The sequence below is a fragment of the Amia ocellicauda genome, chromosome 10 (genome assembly GCF_036373705.1).
Source record: "Amia ocellicauda isolate fAmiCal2 chromosome 10, fAmiCal2.hap1, whole genome shotgun sequence".
In the NCBI taxonomy this organism is placed as follows: Eukaryota; Metazoa; Chordata; class Actinopteri; order Amiiformes; family Amiidae; genus Amia; species Amia ocellicauda.
This window is the reverse complement of record NC_089859.1, coordinates 746710-768126: the sequence shown is the minus strand read 5'-3', so window position 1 is coordinate 768126 and position 21417 is coordinate 746710. Positions and strand designations below refer to the sequence as shown.

Sequence of the window (21417 nt, the reverse complement as noted above, 5' to 3'; positions counted from 1 at the left end):
TTTTAGAAGAGGTCTCCACCATCCCAAACTTCATATAAGAAGCCCAGAATCACCACCTTGGGCAGACAGGTCCGTGTAGCACATCTACTGTGTGATCGGTTTGTACTGCTGAACCCAGGGCAAACTCTCATGGTGTTTATGCTACTGCCTTATGTTTTTCAGCTACACGTCTTTCTCTTCAGTAGGTCAAAAACTGTACTGGTCCTTTTTATTTTCCCTCTCTCAGTCCCATTAGCCAAGTAAGGGTTCCAGTTGGATCTCAGTTGCTCGTGAAACTGGAAAAGCCACGTCTCTGCGGGCCGTGGGGGGCTGAGTATTGGGGTCAACGCTCCTCAGAGATAACAGCTTTGCCGATTACTCTGCACTAAGGTACCCGATTGTGGTGACATTGAGGCTGACCTTGGAGTCACCTCCCCCGCTGCCGCACTCTCCTTTGTCGTACCACCATTTGTTTTTCAATTTGTCCAAGAGGCCTTGCTCATTCAGTTTTAATACTGCCAGGTTAACAGCATTTCTTGAAACGATAAAACATAACTTGTAAGAAAATGCACAGGTGCGTGAGAAATCTAATGTAGAGTAATAATAATCATAATAGTCATAATCATCATATTCAGTGTTATCATTAAAAGGAGCACGAGAGGACAAATTGGTTAGAAATTTCACGGATATGGATCAGAGATAAGAAACGCTTGTACAGCAAAGAAAGTGTTAAATATTGGAAAGGTGGCATGGAGGATTACACTGTTCAGAGCTGAAGTGTGCGGGATGGGGAGACTTGTCATTGAGAAGAAGAGTAACAACAACAAACATGCAATTAACATTCGTCACAAGCGACAGCGCAGCTTTTACAAGTTAAATTGAAAAACCGTTGAACTGTTAAATTAAAAGCGACAACAAACAGTCAGAGAGGGACGACGCACACACACACACGCGCACGCACGAGAAGGAAGGGCAGACGGAAGGAAGGAAAGAAAGACACAGGAGGGAAGAAAAACAAAAAATGGATGCATTAAGTCTATAGAAAAATAAAAATATACTAGAATTTACCATAGTCATCTTAATAATACATATATACATATAAAAAATGGATTTAGCCTTGAAATCCAGGCACAATAAAAGTACAATACCGTTACCTCTTGACGTCCACCAAAACAAAACAAAAAAGAGAGGAAGAAAGGAAATGACAACACAAGACATCAGGGTAGGTGGAATACTATAACAACATAGACAATATTGTTATATTATCCCACCCACCTTAATGCTGAGCCTTTGGGGGTCGCCACACCATAGCCCTTAGAGTCGAGATTGCCGCCCACTTTCATGGTGTCACAGGGCTTCCGCTGCTCAATGTACTCGTTCATGGTGGATTCGAGTAGGAAGGCGAACTTGCCCTTCGACTTTCGTACCCGGGCAACCCCTTCAGCTGTTGTCTTGGCAAAGACAGAGGGCTCTGCGGATTTCATGTACGACCACATTTTTTCATACACTGCTATTTTCGAGCGCTGCATGGAGGGGGTGGGGGGAGACAGGGAGAGAGAGAAGTGAGCGTTAAAACATCGGACCACTGAGGCCGCGCACCCCCCGAACCGGAGCGCCAGTCGTCTCTGTGTTTCAAGATAGGTCAGTGCGAAGCCTCGGCTGCCGATCGGCTGTCTTGAAATATTTATAGATATCTTCAAGTGGCATCGCTCGATATCTTCAAATAGTTCAAGAAATTGAGCCGCCTAAGGTGGATCTAAAAGGCTTTGCCACAAGAGTGCTTCATTGTTCATGTGAATACCTTGAAATACAGAGAGGCGTGGAACCCAGTTTCGTATTAATTCTCCATTATCTTCAATGGTTACAAGGTTTATTAGATACTTAAGCATCATCATTCAGGACTAAATTCAGGACTCTTCTTTCTTTTTTTTAAGCATTGTGTTTTAAACTGCTGTTGATGTCAAAAAGCATATGTTGGACTGAAAGATATGCTCACTGGAGAATAATCTTTTATTTTTATATGGAAACAGTGGCAGCCAACTCATGCAATTTCACTTAATTGTATCTGTTTAAAGGGACCGGATTAAAAAGCTGCTGCAACAGAGTTCAATCAATAAGCCAGTGCCAAGGTCAGTAAATGTCACAAATTTCATCACACTGTGACTGATAATGGAAAAAAGAAACCATTTCCTGATGAGGTGTTCGATTACTGGGACTGGGGCTTTTGTGGTGAATCTGCTGTGTGTTACAACTGGTATTAACCTTCAACCCTTTAAACTACATTGTGATCTAGGTGTCCATGCATAACAGGCTTGACGAAAGTATAACAATTTACCAGACCTCTGTATGTGTCACGCGTCAGACTGGGTGTGTAAGGGTTAACTGACTGATCACTGCACTTTTAAATACATTTAATATATATATACTCTCTCTGTTTCCATGGTGTCTGCATTATGTCACAGGGAAAGGATTGATCTTCGTTATTCAATGTTTGTATAACTGCTTGCCAAAATGGCAACCAAGGTGCTTAGACTGCCTCCCAGGAGCACACAGTGTGGACCACACTATACACACACTTGATCCTAGAGAGTTCAGATCCCACAGATATTATAGAGGTCTTGCCATCAGTGCCGAAAGATAACATCTAATCTAATTAAGTCAATCATTGATTCAATCAAGAAATGGAGACATGGGTTGTAGGGAATGTGTCTAGCTCTCCAGAACACGGGAGACAGATCCTGCAGTATTTCTGTACAATGCCTAACGAGCTGCTTCACAATATTCAAGGATTAACCAACAGCCATTTTTCATTGTACTGGCCATGGTTTGCACCAAAATGGATGACTTTAAAAAAAAAAGCCACACATTGTTGTGCTTTCTAGTCATTTAAGTACCCTGGGATATAACTGTAATTGTAGCACTCAATTTTTCAGGTTTATAATCATTTACAAAGATCATACAGATGTTGGTATTTTGTCAGTAGACACAGGAGAAGTAATCCTAATCATGGTATTGTGATGAGAAGTGTTACACTGGAGTGTAAGCTAAACAAACGTTTCTGCAATGTAATTTTTTATTCTGATATTTGGTGGCTTCCACCCCCTCCCGTTACAGTCCTTCATCAACATTATCCTCATAATAGCGATAACGGTAAGAAGTACCGAAGCTGAATCTTATTAAATGAAGTACTTTCTTGAGTGACAAATGGAAATTTTCCGTAATGACTATTGCATTGCATTTTTCTAAACACTGTGCCTTTTGGTCCACCGTTAGATATTGTTGTGACTTATTTCATGTTTCGGTGTAACGCTACCTGTAAAGGACACTAAAAGGATGGTGGGGAGATAAATTAAGTAGAAATGGACACATGAAAGCCAGAATGTTAATCATGTAGATTTTAGTTCATCATTATTATTTTTCCTTAATGATTAAGAGAGTGTGAAACAAGAGGTCGAGGGAAATTGCAAAGGTGTGACAAAAATAGGACTGTGTGAGTGTGTGTGTGTGTGTGTGTGAGAGAGAGAGAGAGAGAGAGAGAGAGAGAGAGAGAGAGAGAGAGAGAGAGAGAAAGAGACAGACAGGGAGAGATGAGAGTGTATCTCAGCGATCCTGATGTCAGAGCTGGCAGTTTTCTCAAAGGAAAGGGAAGGGAACTGAGTAACTGTAATAAGCATCAATTAAGTTAGTCAATGTCAGTCGATTTATTTTGGCATTTGGCTTTTTAACGTTTCAGACAGACAAATTATGGTCTGTGCTTAAGTAGGTCTGCATCCCGGCTGACTGTCTTTCACGCTCAACAGAGAAAACACACACACACACTGTGAAATATTCCAGGGTTAAATGGTGCAGGGCGTGTGATTTTAATGTGCGCACGGTATGCCACCTGCAAAAACTGACCCACTTTTGACAAGTTAGACGTATGTGATAATGTACTACAGCAAGATTGTGCTGATTCTTTAAAATACAGGGAAAAGAATGTGCGATGCTAAGCAAGGTCACTGCCTTCTGACCTACAGCTCTTAATCCCGCCCATGGAGATTGGGTCTTTTATTATCCCAGTCTCATCCTGGACGCTAATGAACAGAGTACATCATTGGACCAAACTGCCAGTGCCTTATTAAGTGGTAATCCCATGGGCCGGTAACACGCAGAGCCAAAATACCAGGCCAAACGGTAGACACTTTTACGTGAACTGGGGCTGAATTATTATTATTATTATTATTATTATTATTATTATTATTATTATTATTATTATTACTTGTTTCTTAGCAGACACCCTTATCCAGGGTGACTTACAATTGTTACAAGATATCACATTATTTTTTACATTTACCCATTTATACGGCTGGGCATTTACTGGAGCAATCTAGGTAAAGTACGTTGCTCAAGGGTACAACAGCAGTGCCCCCACCCGGGATTGAACTCCACACTACTGCCCTTAGCTCGAGGTTGAGCATGGAAAAGGTGTTAAATTAAAAGTTTGGAAGGATTTTCCGAGATATTTTGGTGTTGTCACAAAATGATTATTCATCTGAGACAGAGACTTTGATTTGTGTGCCGTTCTCAGGCGTGGTGGTGCTGTTCTGTTCCAGTCCTGAAAATGGGGTTTATTATGTAGATCTTTTAGGATAATTCAAATATGGAATCTGTAAATATGAAATCATTTATTCGTTTGCATTTGTGATTGCTAGTCTAGTCACTAGTTTGCTGATGAAAAGTCACCACTGTGTGCAGCAATATTCAGTTTTATTTATTTCTCTGATAATAAACTTATTTTCAAAGAGCCATTCTTTCCTTTATATCTGTAATTTACCGGTCATTTGAATGGCCTCTACAGCTGTTATTGACAAATGACTAGGGCAGAGCTCAGTAACTGGTTGGAAGACAAAGCAACGTTTTACTGTAACTGTAATTAAATAATTTAACGAAAGCATTGCCACGATATGCCCATGATCTAATGTCCTTTACCCGATTGTAAGACTGGTTGAGGAAGCACACGTGCCAAATCATCTCTGTGAGGACCCCAGCGTTCAGGACGGGTTTTCTGTTGCTATCGATTCATCAGACCTCAGAAAGGAGCTCCCAGACAATGGCGTCTCCACACAGACATAAATGAATGGATTTAGGAATTGATTGCTGCAGACCGAATGTGTGCCGCCTCAGTGCTTGATGAAGTCAATTAATCAATACTGGTATCTTAAACGAAACCAGAATAAGCAAATTCAGGCTCCCATTTAATTGTGTTCATGTGGCCACTGGCAGACATTTCAGTGATCCATCCCTCATTTTAAAAATCTTTCTGCGTGATGAAAAAGGCACAATATGCTGAAATATTCTTGAGTCAGTGTCATTCTATCAAGATATGTACATGTATCGCATGCACACACAAAGACCACATGAAGTGTTGACATGATTTTTTATCCGCACACCATTGCCAACCTTCCCAGACTGTTCTCAGTTTTTGCGATTAAATACAACAGCCCCGCTGAGAGATCCAACGTCTGGATTCTGCGTCGCTTTCAATAGCAGCGTCTGGGACTCGGGATGTGCGGAGCGTCACGACACGAACGGTTGAGAGAGAGAAGCGGGAGGGCGAGAGGTGGCGGAGGAGAGCTCTGCTGATATCTGCTCTGAGCCGCTCTGACTGACTTCATGAGCTCAGGTATCAGATAACTGGGAATCTCACTGGCCTTGCCTCACTGGGGGTGGTGAGGATATGGGCCACATCTCCCATTCAACACCAACTGTCACTTGACTAGGTCTCCAGAAAGATATAAACGTTTGTTGAATATAAAAATCACACTGGGATAGAAAACGTGCTAAATAGAGCATACATAAGCAGATTCTGATAAAAAACAAAATACAAAAAAAACCCTATATATATTTCTTCTCCGCATTACACACATCAAGGTCATGAAAAGGACATCCACAGCTGCAGCTGCTGGTTTCTGACCTCCAGCTTCACATCTCAACCAAAGGGACTGACTTTGCATTATTCCCGTCTAAACTCTCTCGGGGTTTCAACGGACCGTGTTCCCCGCTCTCATCCTGTACTCTGCTGTGAAGAGGCCCATTGTCAAAAAGGAAATGCCACTATGTGCTGGAGTGGAAATTGCGTTCCATGACATGACCACAGTATTTGTTTGCGTGTGTCGATAATGGAAAGAAAGGCAGTTGGAGTCAGTGTCCTGAAAGAACGCCTAGAACCTGCGCACATCTGAACATAGCCTTAAAATAAAGACTTGCTAGGGCTCCCGAGTCACCCCTGAGCCAGTCAGTCTCTCTGCTTGCAGAGCCAGTTGGCTCCCACAGTCCAGAGATCACTGGATTCCCCAACGGGTGGCCGGGAACTGGCTGAGCAATGTTGAGGCTGGAGGCCCAAAGTGGTCAGGGTCTTTCCTCTTAAAAGTTAAAGTCACTCTTTTGCTTTTCCCAACACCGGTGAGCTGCGGTAGTAGAGGAGATCTGTCAGACTCCTATCTTTATTATTATTATTATTATTTATTTCTTAGCAGACGCCCTTGTCCAGGCTGACTTACAAAATTTAAAATCTGTATCTTAATGCTCCACTGGTGGCACTGAGGACCCGCTGAGTGAGAAAAGCAAGAGGCCTGACTGCAGGTTTGGGAGGAAATGCAGCCGATTCAAAATATAGTTAAAATAAAATGAATAGCAAGTTCTCAGTGTATTTAGGTGTACAAAATACGTGTCTGTGCATGTGTGTTTTCTATTCTTATTGATTACTTAAATTGTTCTGGGTAAAAGTATTTTACGTACTTTATGTGCATTCTGCGTTAATGTACTACTTTTGACGCTCTAGGAAAGTACGACCCTGGCATCAGCAACTGGACAAGAAGGCTGTAGCACTTTGATGGCCATTAGAGTTGAACCGCACCGCAGAAACTGATGCTGTCATTGTGATGGATACACGTTAGAATCTTGACAAAATACTGGCTCATAACCATCAAGCCTTCAATTCCTGTCAACCCTGAAATTAAGACATTTGCATCTCTGTATGTTGAATAGCCTTGAAATGGAAGAAGTTAGAGAGAGAGAAACTTGTCCAATGAAATGGAGCTTTTGCTATGCGATGGATACCAAATCCCAAGACCCTAGTCAAAAAACCCTTTGAAGTTATGCTAGAAATGCTAATAGTGATTCTGTAACCACAGCACATTTTCCTCTGCCATGCAGTGTATCAGTTAGACCTTGCAGAGAAGGGCAAATAATTAAAGCGTCTCAAAGTCAAAGTAAACAGCTTTCTTCATTCTTAATGCAAGACTAATCTTTATTGATTCGGGGTTAGGGAGGATTTTCTACGTCTCCTTAAATAATGGCCACAACAGCCAGTGATTATTCAATTTTTGTAGTGCTCTTTGATGGTAAAGACCAGTGCTCAGCTTCACTCTGCATTGTAAACCAACTAGTTTTCCCTCCAATCATGTTTCAATTTTTCAGCAAAGGTTCTCTGATTATTCTGTTTCAGGGCGTTGTTTCTGGTGCTGGCAGTTTCTAAAATAAGCAAGAAACAAAACTGCACCAATAAGCTTTTTTCTTTTCCAGTGACACCAGCATGTGTAGAATTGCAATTGGCATTCTGTGAGCTCGGATGCATAAATCCATTCAAATCAACTCCTATTATCATATAATTTCAGCCAAGGTTTTGTTTGTCGTGTCAAGATTTTCCCTTCATGCACTGCAAGATTTTGTTGAAATTTTCATTTTCAACTGATACAAATAAGTAAATAAATACATATATAAACAAACACACACTTAAACATTAAAATTCGAGCTTTTGGCACTCTTGTATTGGAGTGAATTTGGCAGAGGTTTTAAATAAAACTATTCATATTCAAGGTACACTGCAGTAAGATTTCCTCTTGGGTATTGAAATGGTTAACGATTATCAAAGTCGTTATTTACACCTTATAACATGTTACACGATTAACATCCTGTATCCCACATTACTTTCAGTTTCTTGTCAATTAAAACATTGACTCAGAAATTTTAAAAGCAATTTGTAGTACTGACAATGTGGAAAGGGAAAAAAAGTAAAAATGGCAAGGCCTGACAGATGTATTGTATTTACATAAGCTTGGTGAAATAACTGCAAAGGTCATTTGTCTTGGTTTTGTGAGAGGTGGCTTTCTTAAACCAATTAGGAGGTTGCCTAGCCACTTTTCTCTTCAACAAAACTGGATTAACATATAAAGATAAAGAAAATATATATTAAAGTCACTTTGGCGGAATGCTTATTAAATGGATTTAACGTCATGTCAGATTAACATTAATCTTATTTGAAAAATAAAATACACACACGGTGCTGAATGTAATCCTCGGTGTCATTTGATATTTCAAGGAGACATCGCTAAGAATGGGGAGACACAAAGCCCCCAAAGTTAATCGCCACTGTAAGAAGCACATCAGCACAGAAGGGCTGTCTAACTTGTTGCCCCTTTATGAGCTGTCGTTTGTGCTGTTTCCAATTACTTAGCCCACCTTACCAACCTTGTACGAAGCCCCAAGTCAGATACACACACATTTACACACCCTTACACTCAAATATCGCCTGCGGAGAAGAAAAAGAGGAAGGCTTTTTACCAGCCTTCCTCTAAAATGAAATGTAACACTTATGATTTTTTTTTTTTTTGCCATCTCATCAATTTAGGAAGCTGCGTGTCTGTATCCAAACCAGACTTAATTTAATTTTACTTCACAAATGAAAGTCTCTGACTGTAAAAATGGCCCGTGAAAGCCTGTGGTCGCTGTAAATCAGCCGGTGCTGCCGTAGATGAATGTATTGCGATGAAATTAATTTAGTTCATTACTTAGGTTTGTTCAATAGCCCAACAGGAGTTCATAAAGTAGTGCAAATCTATTTCAGACGTTTCTGGCTCCCCAGTGGATAATGGTATCAAGTTTTATCCGATGTACCCCAGCGTATGCGACGGTGGTCAGTCTCACGGTCTGCTTATTGGCTTAGTGCTGCCAGTGTGTGCTGGTTAAAGCCTGTAGGGAAATATTTCCTGTACCCTTTCTATGAACCTGTTTTTAAACTTTCCTTTGGCTAACCCAGTTTGTGGAGCAAAATGAGGCCGTTGATGGCAGCATGGGAGCTCCTAGGAAAGATGTAGTTCAGTCTCCAAAGTGGCTGTTCTAAATGGAGATGTAAATGGGGAAGGATAATCGGGGGTTTCCATATTATTTTAAATCATTAGATTGTTTTTGTGTGTTTTTTTTGGTGAGAGACCAGATACTTCTGCTTTAATGTAGCCATTATGCGCCTGAGCCAAACAGTATCATCTGGTCCACTTGTGGGGACATTTTGATGACGTTTATTTTTTCCCCGGGACAAAGGCCAGGAAATGTGCTCTCTGTGGAGGTCAGTGTGTGGAAGTCATCCACACACTTAAATTACCACCGTACGGGGATGTCACAGGAGGACCCTGCAAATGTCAGAGCTGGTAGTTTTAAATGCTGTGAGTTTGACCCTTCTGAGCACATTCTGGCGTTGACAGATTATTCGGTACAATATGGCTGCATTTTACGTTGTATAAGGAGGACAAACAATATATTAAAGAAGGAAATGACCATATCCCTTCTGTCCCCAGATTTATTTGTCTGTTTTCACTAAGCCAGAGCACTTATAAATTACAGTAATAGTGGGTGACAGGTGACCGACCGCACTGTATACATAGAATGGATACTGGGTCAAATTATAGTGCTAAATTTGTATGTATCATTTTTAAATCTGTCCTCTGGGCTTGGGCAAATAAACAGGTGCAAGAATCCTTTTTCATTTACATTTTCTCTTCCTATAACAACATAATAATAAAGATTATTATTCTCAATTGAGTTCTGAGCTAAAGACCAATCTCTTCCCTGTTTAAGCTTGACCACTAATTATCATTCAAGGCTTGCGTTCATGTCCTTAAACATTGCAGACGTCTAGATTTACCTTTACCCAGTTTGGCAAAGACATCCACTTCCTTATAACAAGCACGCAACCCACACTTTAATCAGATTCTCATCTATATTAATGTTCTTATTGTATTCACTTAAACTTGATTAATAGACTCCTAGTTTACTTTAAACCTCTACAACTTTGGGAGAGCTATATGCACAGAATTCAGGTAAAACTGCTCTATTTACAGACATGTTTGTTCCCATCCAAACTCTCTGATCAATTAATACCTTCCTGTCCTCCTCCTATAGTTATTACCCTCAGATAAAGGGATATTTATTTAAATGTGCATACGCCACCAAAACGCACATTTTTAATCTCTACAGTGTTAAGTATTTGAATATTAACTAATTAAATTATTTTGAATCAGTTTTATTTAACCACATTCTACCTGCATCCTAACTACACTTCTGACAACACAGCATTGTGCAGAAACCTTTTTTCCTTTTTTTTCTATAATTCCTTCCAGAAGGCGCCCTGACATTTCCAACATGCTCTTTCTGTCTCCTGTACTAAGTCAACAGTCTGCCATCTGACTGTGTTTACACACTGTTAACTGTATTAAAGGCACCGATATTAGCGCTTTACCTGAGATGAGAAATCGTGGTTTTGTTTGGAACCTCAGCCGGACTTACGATGAGATATCATTCTCCAGTTTATGTAATATCGCCTGGGTTCATGTTTTTTTGTCTATATCTGATGCTGAATAATTAACTCATGCCTTCATGTCTTGTCTGAGCTGATGATTGCAGTACTATACAGATACCACAACATTCTGCTTATATGGCTTTAAATGGTTACTTGAATTTACAGCACAATCGAATTCCAGTGTTCAATTTAAAGTACCAGCCTTCTTCTCCACACCAAAGACTGATCTTCAAATTGGAAGCTGTAGGCATTCAGGGTAATGTAAGTAGATGGATTATGAACTGGTTGATGTATAGGAAGCAGAGGGTGTTGATTAGAGGAGTCACATCTAACTGGAGTGAGGTTGTTAGTGGAGTTCCACAGGGATCAGTACTAGGGCCTGTGCTTTTTCTAATCTATATTAATGATCTGGACTCTGGGATAGTTAGCAAACTTGTCAAATTTGCAGATGATACTAAAATAGGTGGCTCAGCAGATACAATCTTGGCAGCACAGGCTATTCAGAGGGACTTAGATAATATTCAGTTGTGGCCGACACCTGGCAGATGAAATTCAATGTGGACAAGTGCAAGATAATACATGCAGGTAACAAAATGTCCACTATAATTACACTATGGGAGGAATAGAACTAGATGAAGTAATGCATGAGAAAGACCTAGGAGTCTATGTGGACTCCTCACTTTCTCCATCCAAGCAATGTGGGGAAGCAATAAAAAAGGCAAACAGAGTGTTAGGGTATATTGTCAAAAGTGTAGAGTTGAGAACAAGGGCAGTGATGTTCAGACTGTACAATGCACTAGTTAGAGCTCATCTGGATACTGTGGACAGTTCTGGGCTCCACACTTCAAGAAAGATATCGCTGCTCTAGAGGCAGTTCAGAGGAGAGCAACCAGACTTATTCCAGGTCTGAAGGGAATGTCCTACTGAGAGACTGAGGACCTGAACCTTTTCACCCTGGAACAGAGGAGACTACGTGGGGACTTGATTCAAGTCTTCAAAAGATATTAATGAACACCAAACGAGCACGATGGGTTGAATGGCCCCCTCTCGTTTGTAAACTTTCTTATGTTCTTATGTTCTCCATGAAGCTCTGTTGTAGCGTGGTCCCAAAAACTGTGCACCGTTCTGCCTTGATTAATAAGAGACTCTGAGAATATGGAGCTGTTCAAATCCAAAGATGCACCTTTAAAATTGGTGTTTTACCCATTTTAGTGTAATCTTTTGTGCTTTTTTATATGCATGTGTTCTTTGTTCAGCAAGTTTGAGTTTGAAAAAGTGTTTTATCAGTAAAATGTATTATTCACTGAAGTTTAACTTGGAGGAATGCTCTGTTTAGATCCTTCATTCGGTCATGAAATTACCAAGCAAAGTGTGTTTAATGTCATCTGAATTTCGCTGAAACTTTATTTTTTTTCCTTGTTTGTTGTACAAGGAGAGCAGGAACCTTTTTCTTTACCCCAGCAGCTTGCGTTTCAAAATCGCAGGCTCATTAAAGAGGTGACATCTGTTTCTTTGCTGATGCACTGCACTTATACACAATAGGTAAAGGGCCAGAATTATCTTCCAATTACAGCCCAGTTATTAACTTGGCTGAATTCGTATGCATGCTCCTTTCTGCATGTGTATCCAGTTATTACAGAAAGCTGTAATTTAACTGTAAGTAGGATTCAATCACCTGACCTAGCGGAGGTCCCCTCACAGGTGCCCTGCTTTGAAATGATTGTTTTGAAAATTAAATGTTTCCCAGATAACGTCTTCCATTTCTATTTTTAAATGCTATTTCTTTAGGTAACCTCTCATTGGTTGTTTGTTTGTTGATTTATGCAACCAGATTTTTTTCCCCTTCTCTTCATCTGGTACAAAATAAATCTTTTATATATCCAGGCAGAGTATTTTTGTAATCTTTATTTTACATTGAGATTAGTTTTGTCTTTGATCTAGGTGAAGGTCATCATTATGCAATATTGTGTCTGCCAAGGCTCGAGAAACCGCCTTATTGACACATCACCACACGTCAACAGATAGCCTTTTAAATGTATTCTCTTTTTACCATATGAATTTGTATGAGCCCCCGCTCAAGACTTTAAGGTGGTTTTTAATAATAGTGAAGAAAAATCAACTTAAGTCTGTCACTTTGTCCATCATGGACAGTTTGGCGCTGACAGCCAAAAAGGGTTACAATATGTTGAATTTAGCCAAACAGAAAGGGCAATTAAAGGTGAGAACGTAATTTAGGCATTATTTTAGGACAGTGATTAAAGAGAAAGAAAATTAGCTTCTGAATTGATATGATCAGCTGCTTTGTGGCATATGGGTCTAATTAAACTAAAACGTCTTTCCTGGACTTCAGATTTAAAATATACCTTGAACTCCTATTAATCAGTGTTTTTTTTCCCTTCTTCTTCTTCAGCCATCTACAGTTTTAATTAAATGTCCCCTGGAATCACAGCTCACACACGCCATTTCCAATTTGCAGACTCAGAATGTAACTAGGACACTCATTATGTAGTATATTTGAAATCTGCCGGTCCCTAACCACCTTTCAATTATCTCTCCAGCAAACCTTTGACTACACTGCAAAACAGTAGCATACACGTGTCTGTCTGCCAAACAAATCATTAATTGACATTGAGATTTCAGCAGCGAGGACAGCAGAAGCATTTTATGTTTTTATTTTATGGACCACCTTCCATTAATTTATTTATATACATATATGGAAAGTGTACCTTTTCCCTAAGAAACCTCGCAGAACATTCATCATCGCTATTTTACTCTAGTATAGGGAGTTCAGTCACTCACAGTGATAAGATTGGAGTCACTCTGGCATCTCTTGATTGACTATTTCAAATGGATTAATGACTCCATATAATCCTACCCATTTGCTTAATTGCAGCCCCCCATCATTTTATATTGGTGCGCTTTTTACTACCTCTTGCCCAGCTTTCAAATCCCCGCCCTCCTTTTCATCAAGCTCAATGAACTTTTGGTGGCCATCCATCTAATTAAATTAATGCCTAAGAGGGTGACCTTTCAACTCTGACCACCGTTTTATCATTTTGATAGACTCAGAGACACTCTTCATTTCATTATTTTGCCGCCGTTTCTCCTAAGAGAATATCTAAAATATCTAGGCATACGTTTCTCACATGCAGACCTCCAATTTCGTGCCATGGCTGATACTGTACTAGTCTTTAGAAATCTGCATATTTAACACAATAACTAGGCAGATCTTTCTTTCCTGAAGTTAGTTAGGTTTTAACGGGTTGAGCACCAAGGAGAAAAAGGTTCAGACTTACTCTAAAGAATTCTTTGGTTGAGCCTGAGTCCAAGGTCCCGTAAGCAATTTCAGTTTGCTTGGCGAGATCTTCCGCACTTTCAATGGGAGAGACCATCCTCTCGACGGTCAGGAAGGCCGCAAGGTTGGCAGTGTAAGAAGAGATGATGATGAGGGTGAAAAACCACCACACGCCTCCAACAATTCTTCCCGACAAGGACCTACAGTGTCAAAAAAAGATGGGGAAGAAAAAAATTAATCAGTGTTCATTTTGCCAGAGCAGAACAGGCATGCAAAACAATGCCTGATAGATTGATTTGATATTAGTTTGCTTATTCATTATTTTTTTCATGAATGGATTCCAAAAGATTTATTGATTCAGTTTTTAAAAACAAGCTGGCTGTCCAGACCTGTGTGTTTTGGGGGTACTGGATCCCAAAACATGGCCATCCTGGGCAGTTACACTAAAAAACTGGTAGCAACTCTCTGTGTCAGACACAGTGCCTTTCCAGGGAGAACAGACCCTGGAAGAAACTCACTACTTTTACACGTGGCTTACAAAAAGACTTTTCTTCCAATTCAGTGCTGAAGTGCCTCCGTGTGGGATTGGATGCCCACAAAGAGAAAATTGACTCCTTTAGATAAGCAAGCGCAGTAGTCATGTCTTATCAGACTTGTCCTTGACAACTATTATGATGTTCCTTGTAATTAAAGTCGTGATCATGAAGTGTGCAGGAAGTGCAGCTTTTGTCACGGTTCCTCTTACAGACCGTTCAGAAAGTTTTTATTTTTGAATCTCTCCTTGAACTGGTGTTATAATGGCGAACTTTAATTCAGACCCAACAGGCCTACAGCATATTTCTCATTAATTCTCCAACTGGTGTGCTTTTGTCTGTGGGGGCAGACACAGTGGCGCTGAATTGACCTTGAATGAGCACATCTGTTACATGAGAAATGGGGTGTGGGGGGGTGTATAATAACACATTTTCTGTTTCTGAGGTGAATACGATTTGAACAGTGTTGTTTAGTCCATGATTAAATGTGTCCTCATCCATGGTCAGCTGAATGCCTTTGTGTGACGCCCCAAATGACAAAAGATCACAAAACATTTTAGTTTGGATTGGTTTGAATCCAATCCTTATGTCGTAACAGCTGTTTGAAGGAAGTGCTGTAACAGTTTGATCTTACGCACTTTCTCTGTGGCTCTAACAAGCATATTGTTTTGCTCTTGTTATAGCCATGGTGCTGCTCAGATTGCTAGAAGGGATCTGTGCTATATGAATGAATTGATCAAATATTTAGGGGGGAGCTGGACAAGTGTAGGTTCATAAATTTTTTTTTATATATATATATATATATACACTCACCTAAAGGATTATTAGGAACACCATACTAATACTGTGTTTGACCCCCTTTCGCCTTCAGAACTGCCTTAATTCTACGTGGCATTGATTCAACAAGGTGCTGAAAGCATTCTTTAGAAATGTTGGCCCATATTGATAGGATAGCATCTTGCAGTTGATGGAGATTTGTGGGATGCACATCCAGGGCACGAAGCTCCCGTTCCACCACATCCCAAAGATGCTCTATTGGGTTGAGATCTGGTGACTGTGGGGGCCAGTTTAGTACAGTGAACTCATTGTCATGTTCAAGAAACCAATTTGAAATGATTCGACCTTTGTGACATGGTGCATTATCCTGCTGGAAGTAGCCATCAGAGGATGGGTACATGGTGGTCATAAAGGGATTGACATGGTCAGAAACAATGCTCAGGTAGGCCGTGGCATTTAAGCGATGCCCAATTGGCACTAAGGGGCCTAAAGTGTGCCAAGAAAACATCCCCCACACCATTACACCACCACCACCAGCCTGCACAGTGGTAACAAGGCATGATGGATCCATGTTCTCATTCTGTTTACGCCAAATTCTGACTCTACCATCTGAATGTCTCAACAGAAATCAAGACTCATCAGACCAGGCAACATTTTTCCAGTCTTCAACTGTCCAATTTTGGTGAGCTTGTGCAAATTGTAGCTTCTTTTTCCTATTTGTAGTGGAGATGAGTGGTACCCGGTGGGGTCTTCTGCTGTTGTAGCCCATCCGCCTCAAGGTTGTACGTGTTGTGGCTTCACAAATGCTTTGCTGCATACCTCGGTTGTAACGAGTGGTTATTTCAGTCAAAGTTGCTCTTCTATCAGCTTGAATCAGTCGGCACATTCTCCTCTGACCTCTAGCATCAACAAGGCATTTTCGCCCACAGGACTGCCGCATACTGGATGTTTTTCCCTTTTCACACCATTCTTTGTAAACCCTAGAAATGGTTGTGCGTTAAAATCCCAGTAACTGAGCAGATTGTGAAATACTCAGACCGGCCCGTCTGGCACCAACAACCACGCCACGCTCAAAATTGCTTAAATCACCTTTCTTTCCCATTCAGACATTCAGTTTGGAGTTCAGGAGATTGTCTTGACCAGGACCACACCCCTAAATGCATTGAAGCAACTGCCATGTGATTGTTTGGTTAGATAATTGCATTAATGAGAAATTGAACAGGTGTTCCTAATAATCCTTTAGGTGAGTGTATATATATATGTTGTTCCCACAATTGATAGCTTTGTCTGTAGTTTAGATACTCTGACTGATAAACTGACTGCTTAGTTAGGGTATTGATAATAAGAGGAGACTTTGAATCGAGGGGTCTTTGAACAAAGGTTCTTTCTAGATCTTTACATTGAGTATCTAACTACCTATTCCTGATTGAGTTACAAGAAGGATCCTAGGAACCCATGTGCACATTCAATTTAATCTAGTGTGAGTACCTTTCTTTCTCTCGTGGGAAATGCTTCCCATCCGTCATGTCATGATTTTGAATGCTACAGTTGATTGGAGTGCCATTGGTTTAGTCTTAGCGTGTTAAAAAAGCAACAGTCTGGTCTGACAGAGTTCGTAGAGGTTCATAATGAATACATGATGATACAGAAAAGGAAAAGAACAGTACCTTCAGATGAAATGCATTGAGGACGATGAAGGGATGAAATCATGAGTTAAAAGGAAACATAAACATAAATCAATGAGCATGAAATGAAGTATTGCAAGCATGCTGTATTTGGTGGGGGTGTTGAAAAGAGGAAAATATAAGATGTAATTATTTGTCATTGCTCAAGCCATTGGGTGTCCAAATACCATTTTACTTTACTTGGGTGCCCTCATACCATTTTACTGTCATCACAGTTCCTTCTCACATACACTGGAAGACGTGCCCTCAAGATGAAATGCGCCGTCTATAAAATGGTCACACGCCACTTGGATGTTTCCTATTGAATGAGCATATCGATCTTTGCATCAATTTCCACTGAGAAAGCATCACCACAAGGGCTTATTGACAGTTAAAAGGTAAAGCCCTTATGTTCTAAAACATATAAAAGTCTATGTAGGCTACTCTGACCTTTTCTGACTTTTAAAAATGAAATCGTGACTGAATGGTACCTTGAGCACTTTCTGGCCACCACGCCTGCCTAGGTCAGATGGCTATGTTTCATTGAGACGCAAATGTCGTTTTTCTAAATCGAGTGTGAATCGGCCTGTATAAGAAGAGCGAATTGGATGAAAGACAAATAGGACATTTTTCAAAGCTTATTAGTCTGGCAGGGCCATTAATATTTATTTGATTTTCTCTTTTATTCTTGTTTGTCTCTTGGGTAGCTTCTCGCCTTTAAGCTCCCAGTTACTTTCAAGCCGTCGGGGTCAAATTTAACTCTGGAGCAAAAAGCTTTGAAAGCCACCTTGTAAATGCTTAGCCTTACATTCCTCACTCAGTGCGGTGACCTTTTATCAGGATGCGATAGCGAAAGGCACAGATAGCCATCAAATTTCAATTCATAGGAAAATGCTTCCAGAACAGGATATTAAGCCACACTGAAAGATGAAGGCCCTAGAATAGAGGACCATTTATTTTACCATCAGTGATGTTAGTTTATCCCATTTGTAACATTGCCAACTAAAGTCCAAACTCCCTTGCTGATAGTTGGACAGAAGAAATAATATTGGGAGATTTATAAGCACTGCAGTTGTGAACATTTAACAATATATTGAACTCAATGATTCCCTTTCACTTTTTGAGAAATGGGTTTAATATAATGTCACGGGAGAATGCTGTACGCTTATTTTTGAGTTCTCTGAAATGTGTTTTTTAATTTCCCCGTAACTCTTGTTTAGGAGGCAAGCTTCAATCAAACATGCAGATTCTCCTGCTAGTGTTCTTTTGTTTTGTGAAGCTCCACACAAACAGCGTCTGCTCAGATTATTGACTAGGGACGTGAGCAAACTGTGCCACAATGCAGCTACGCAGATTCCTCACTCTGCAGTGCCTGTACTCCTGGAATAGACCCTAGCAGCAGCTGTATGTTTTATGTTGGCTCCACTCTTGTCATATTGATAAAATCCATTATGTAATTATCCATTAAACCTTTGCAGAGAATTTGAACATTTTCTTCCTTTATTGGTTGGATGGTCGATCAACAACCAAAGTCATCCAATTGTTCACACTGCTATTGCAATCTGTATGGGAATAAACTGACACTATTATTATATATTTATATATAAAGACAGTAATCCACAGCTAACAACATATTGTAACGATTGTTTAGCTTCCAGCTGCTGAAAACCAAAACACCAAAATCTTGAGCCCTGGATTACCGCACAACATTTGTAGTGAGTGCTTAAAATAATTATATTGATTTAACGGCATTCAGCAATCCAGAAAATAGATTTAATATCTTACCTTATCAGTGTTGATTAATACCAAGTGGGGTCAAAGAAAAATCAATTGACCCCCCCAATAAAAGACAAGCCCATAAAAGTTAACTAATGTCCCGATTAGTACACAAAGGAGGGGGACGGGCTCAATCGCATGCACATCCAGGGAAGCACAGCGGGAGGTAAAGGGAGGCACTGAATCCCCTCGACTCAAAACCGTCACAGGGGGTTTAATCTTGACTACTAATGGCGATGAAAGGAGACAGTACATTGAATCATTGACCTCAGCCTCCTCTGATATCTGTGTTGACTGCGTGAGTTTGCAAATATTGTCTTGTGTGAGGTAGGAGCTTGTGCATTGGTGTGTGCTAAGGTGGAGTGTGACCATGAAGTTTCATTACGGGAAAACAATCTTTGATCTCGAATGCCATGCCATTCTTATTAAAAGCAGGATTTCATTTCATAGATTGAATCATTGTCCTTAGAAGAGTGCATCGCTCGAAGTGTACAATCAATAAAGAAAAAGATGGCTTAAATCTCTCATATTTCAGAATTTGCCTACAGTCAACTGATTTCTGAGGAAAAAGAGAGAAATGCACTTGACCAAGATCAATTGAATGCATTTGTGTGAAGCCATTCAAGTACAAAAGCAAACCACCTGAACAGTAAGTAATAATGTGCCGTCGGCTTGCGATATCAAAATCCGTCATCATAGCACCAGCCGGAGAGTAGATTTGAAAATGAAAAACACGCCGAGGTTTTTGCGGGAACTCTGTCTCTGCCTTTTAGTATTTTGAACACAGCAGATCACGGTGCTAGGTTTTGAAGCCTGTTATATGGTGTGTTAGGAGCTGACAAACTGGATTCTTACAGAAATGGGATTCTTAATTGTCCATGAAAATAGAAACGCATCGTTCTGCACCTTCCCCATGACAGCTTTTCCTTCTGTTCTACCACACGGCAGATACAGAAAAAGATGGGTCTGTGTAGAATTCAGCCATGGCTGTTAATGTGTGGTAGAGCACCATGGGTATTGAGTCTCATCTTTATTTTAAGGAAATCAGATATTAGGCGACGTTATACTGAGCCAGCTTGCTACATTGGACATGACTTTGAAGTGACTGTACTTTCACAGTTTCAGATACTTGTCATGGCATTGATGGCATTTTTAAGATTATGCTACGGTATAATTTCCTAAATAACAGCTTAAACTACAATATATAGATTGTTGCGATTCTTGTGAGGTTGCCAAATATTTATTCACCTCTCTTTAAGAACAGAGGTGGGGTTCGTACCCTTGAATTATCTGCTGAGTAAGAAATGGCACGATCAGCTCTCAGCTCCCAATGCAGAAGCCATGTCTAATGTGTCTGTTTAATTTATCTGCCGGAGATCCTGTTGGCCATTACCTTGCTGTGAAGAGCTGGAGCTCCTACACACAGGGACATGAGACTGTGGTACAAGGGGTGCCTAATGTAACAACACCCTGCATCAGACAGAGGAACACACGCGCTCGAACAATGACATCTCCTCTCGGTACACTGACAGTGAGGCGGGGAGGAAACCGTGATAACAGCGAGGGGTGGATGGAAGGATGGAGTGACGGGTGGAGAGGAGGAGAACGAAAGACAGGACAGGGTTCGAAATGACTGAAAACAAAAGTCATTGTAATGTGCAACCTGTGAGGAAGCTGCTTCATTAGAGTGCTGCTAAGATGGCGGGGGGGGGGGGTAATGGGTGTTGGCGAACTTTCAGTTTTCCACCTTAAATACTTTATATGCACCAAGCTGATGACCGTAAAATGGGATATGCAGCAAAAACACGGTAGCCCCCCAAGTGTCGTAGGAAGAGAAAGGAACATAAAATGACCCTATGCATTTTACAGTCCTCGGCATGGTGTATATAAGTTATTTGTGGATGCAATGCATGACTGCAAGCATGGAGATGATGGAGCTTTTGCATTTGAAATAAATGGGGGGGAAGGAGGGCGGTGGTGGAGGAAGGGCGAATTCAAATAAATAAAATGGAGTTGAAAATAAAATAACATATATGCACCATGGCATCAGCTTTATGACCATAAAATGCAAAAAGGTGATGGATGTTAATGAGCAACCAACCTTGGTGAAATATCGCATCCTTGCTGCATAAAGGCCCCCAGGGAGAACCAGAGACTATTAAAAATCCCAAAGTCGTTTGGAGGGTCCGGTGGGGTCTGGGGGTCTCTGGCTTCGTCACTGTCATCCAAATGCCACTCATAGGGGCTGAATCGGCTGACCAGGAAGAGGACCACACTGACTCCAATATAGGCAAACACTATACACATCCAAATTTCGTAGGCCAGGGGGTCCAGGAAGGAGAACACTCCAGGTTTGGACTTTTGAGGCTTCTTTATCATAATGGAGATCCCCAGGCTCATAAAGGGTTTAGAAAAGTCAATCACTTCTTCTCGTACCAGTGTTATAGTAAGAGGTGCAACGGCTATATCTGCTCTCTGGAAATGGGAACATGTACAGTATGCATTAGTCTTCAGTTGTTAATCAGTTTTGGCAGTCAAACATTTGTGAATGATTAGTTCTAAGTTGTTATCAATCACCAGAAAGTCTTTTTTTGGTGGGGTACATTCTGAATGTCCAGTAATGGGTACAATCATCAACTTTTAAACACAATACCCTCCCCCTGAAGACATATAAAGAAGTATTTTGGTCATCACATTTATAGGGGAATTACTTTGAACATCTGTCCAATTGGACTTCACTGCACTCTTTTGAAGCAATTTGATGAGGGAGGGGGAGAGGAG

The 21417-nt window shown here is 40.6% G+C and overlaps 1 protein-coding gene across 3 annotated transcripts in view; it reads right to left on the bottom strand.

Moving 5' to 3' along the window:
• The window catches only part of gria3b (glutamate receptor, ionotropic, AMPA 3b), a 119742-nt gene that overhangs the window by 8475 nt on the left and 89850 nt on the right, over positions 1-21417 (bottom strand). For 2 of the 3 annotated variants that reach the window (XM_066714672.1, XM_066714674.1), the window contains exons 11-14: positions 20738-21111; positions 13888-14086; positions 1255-1502; positions 400-514 (exon numbers count right to left, since the gene is read on the bottom strand). In XM_066714672.1, coding sequence (XP_066570769.1) covers positions 400-514; positions 1255-1502; positions 13888-14086; positions 20738-21111 — 936 coding nt within the window. The remainder of the gene's footprint in view (positions 1-399; positions 515-1254; positions 1503-13887; positions 14087-20737; positions 21112-21417) is intronic. The other variant, XM_066714673.1, reaches the window with a different exon arrangement.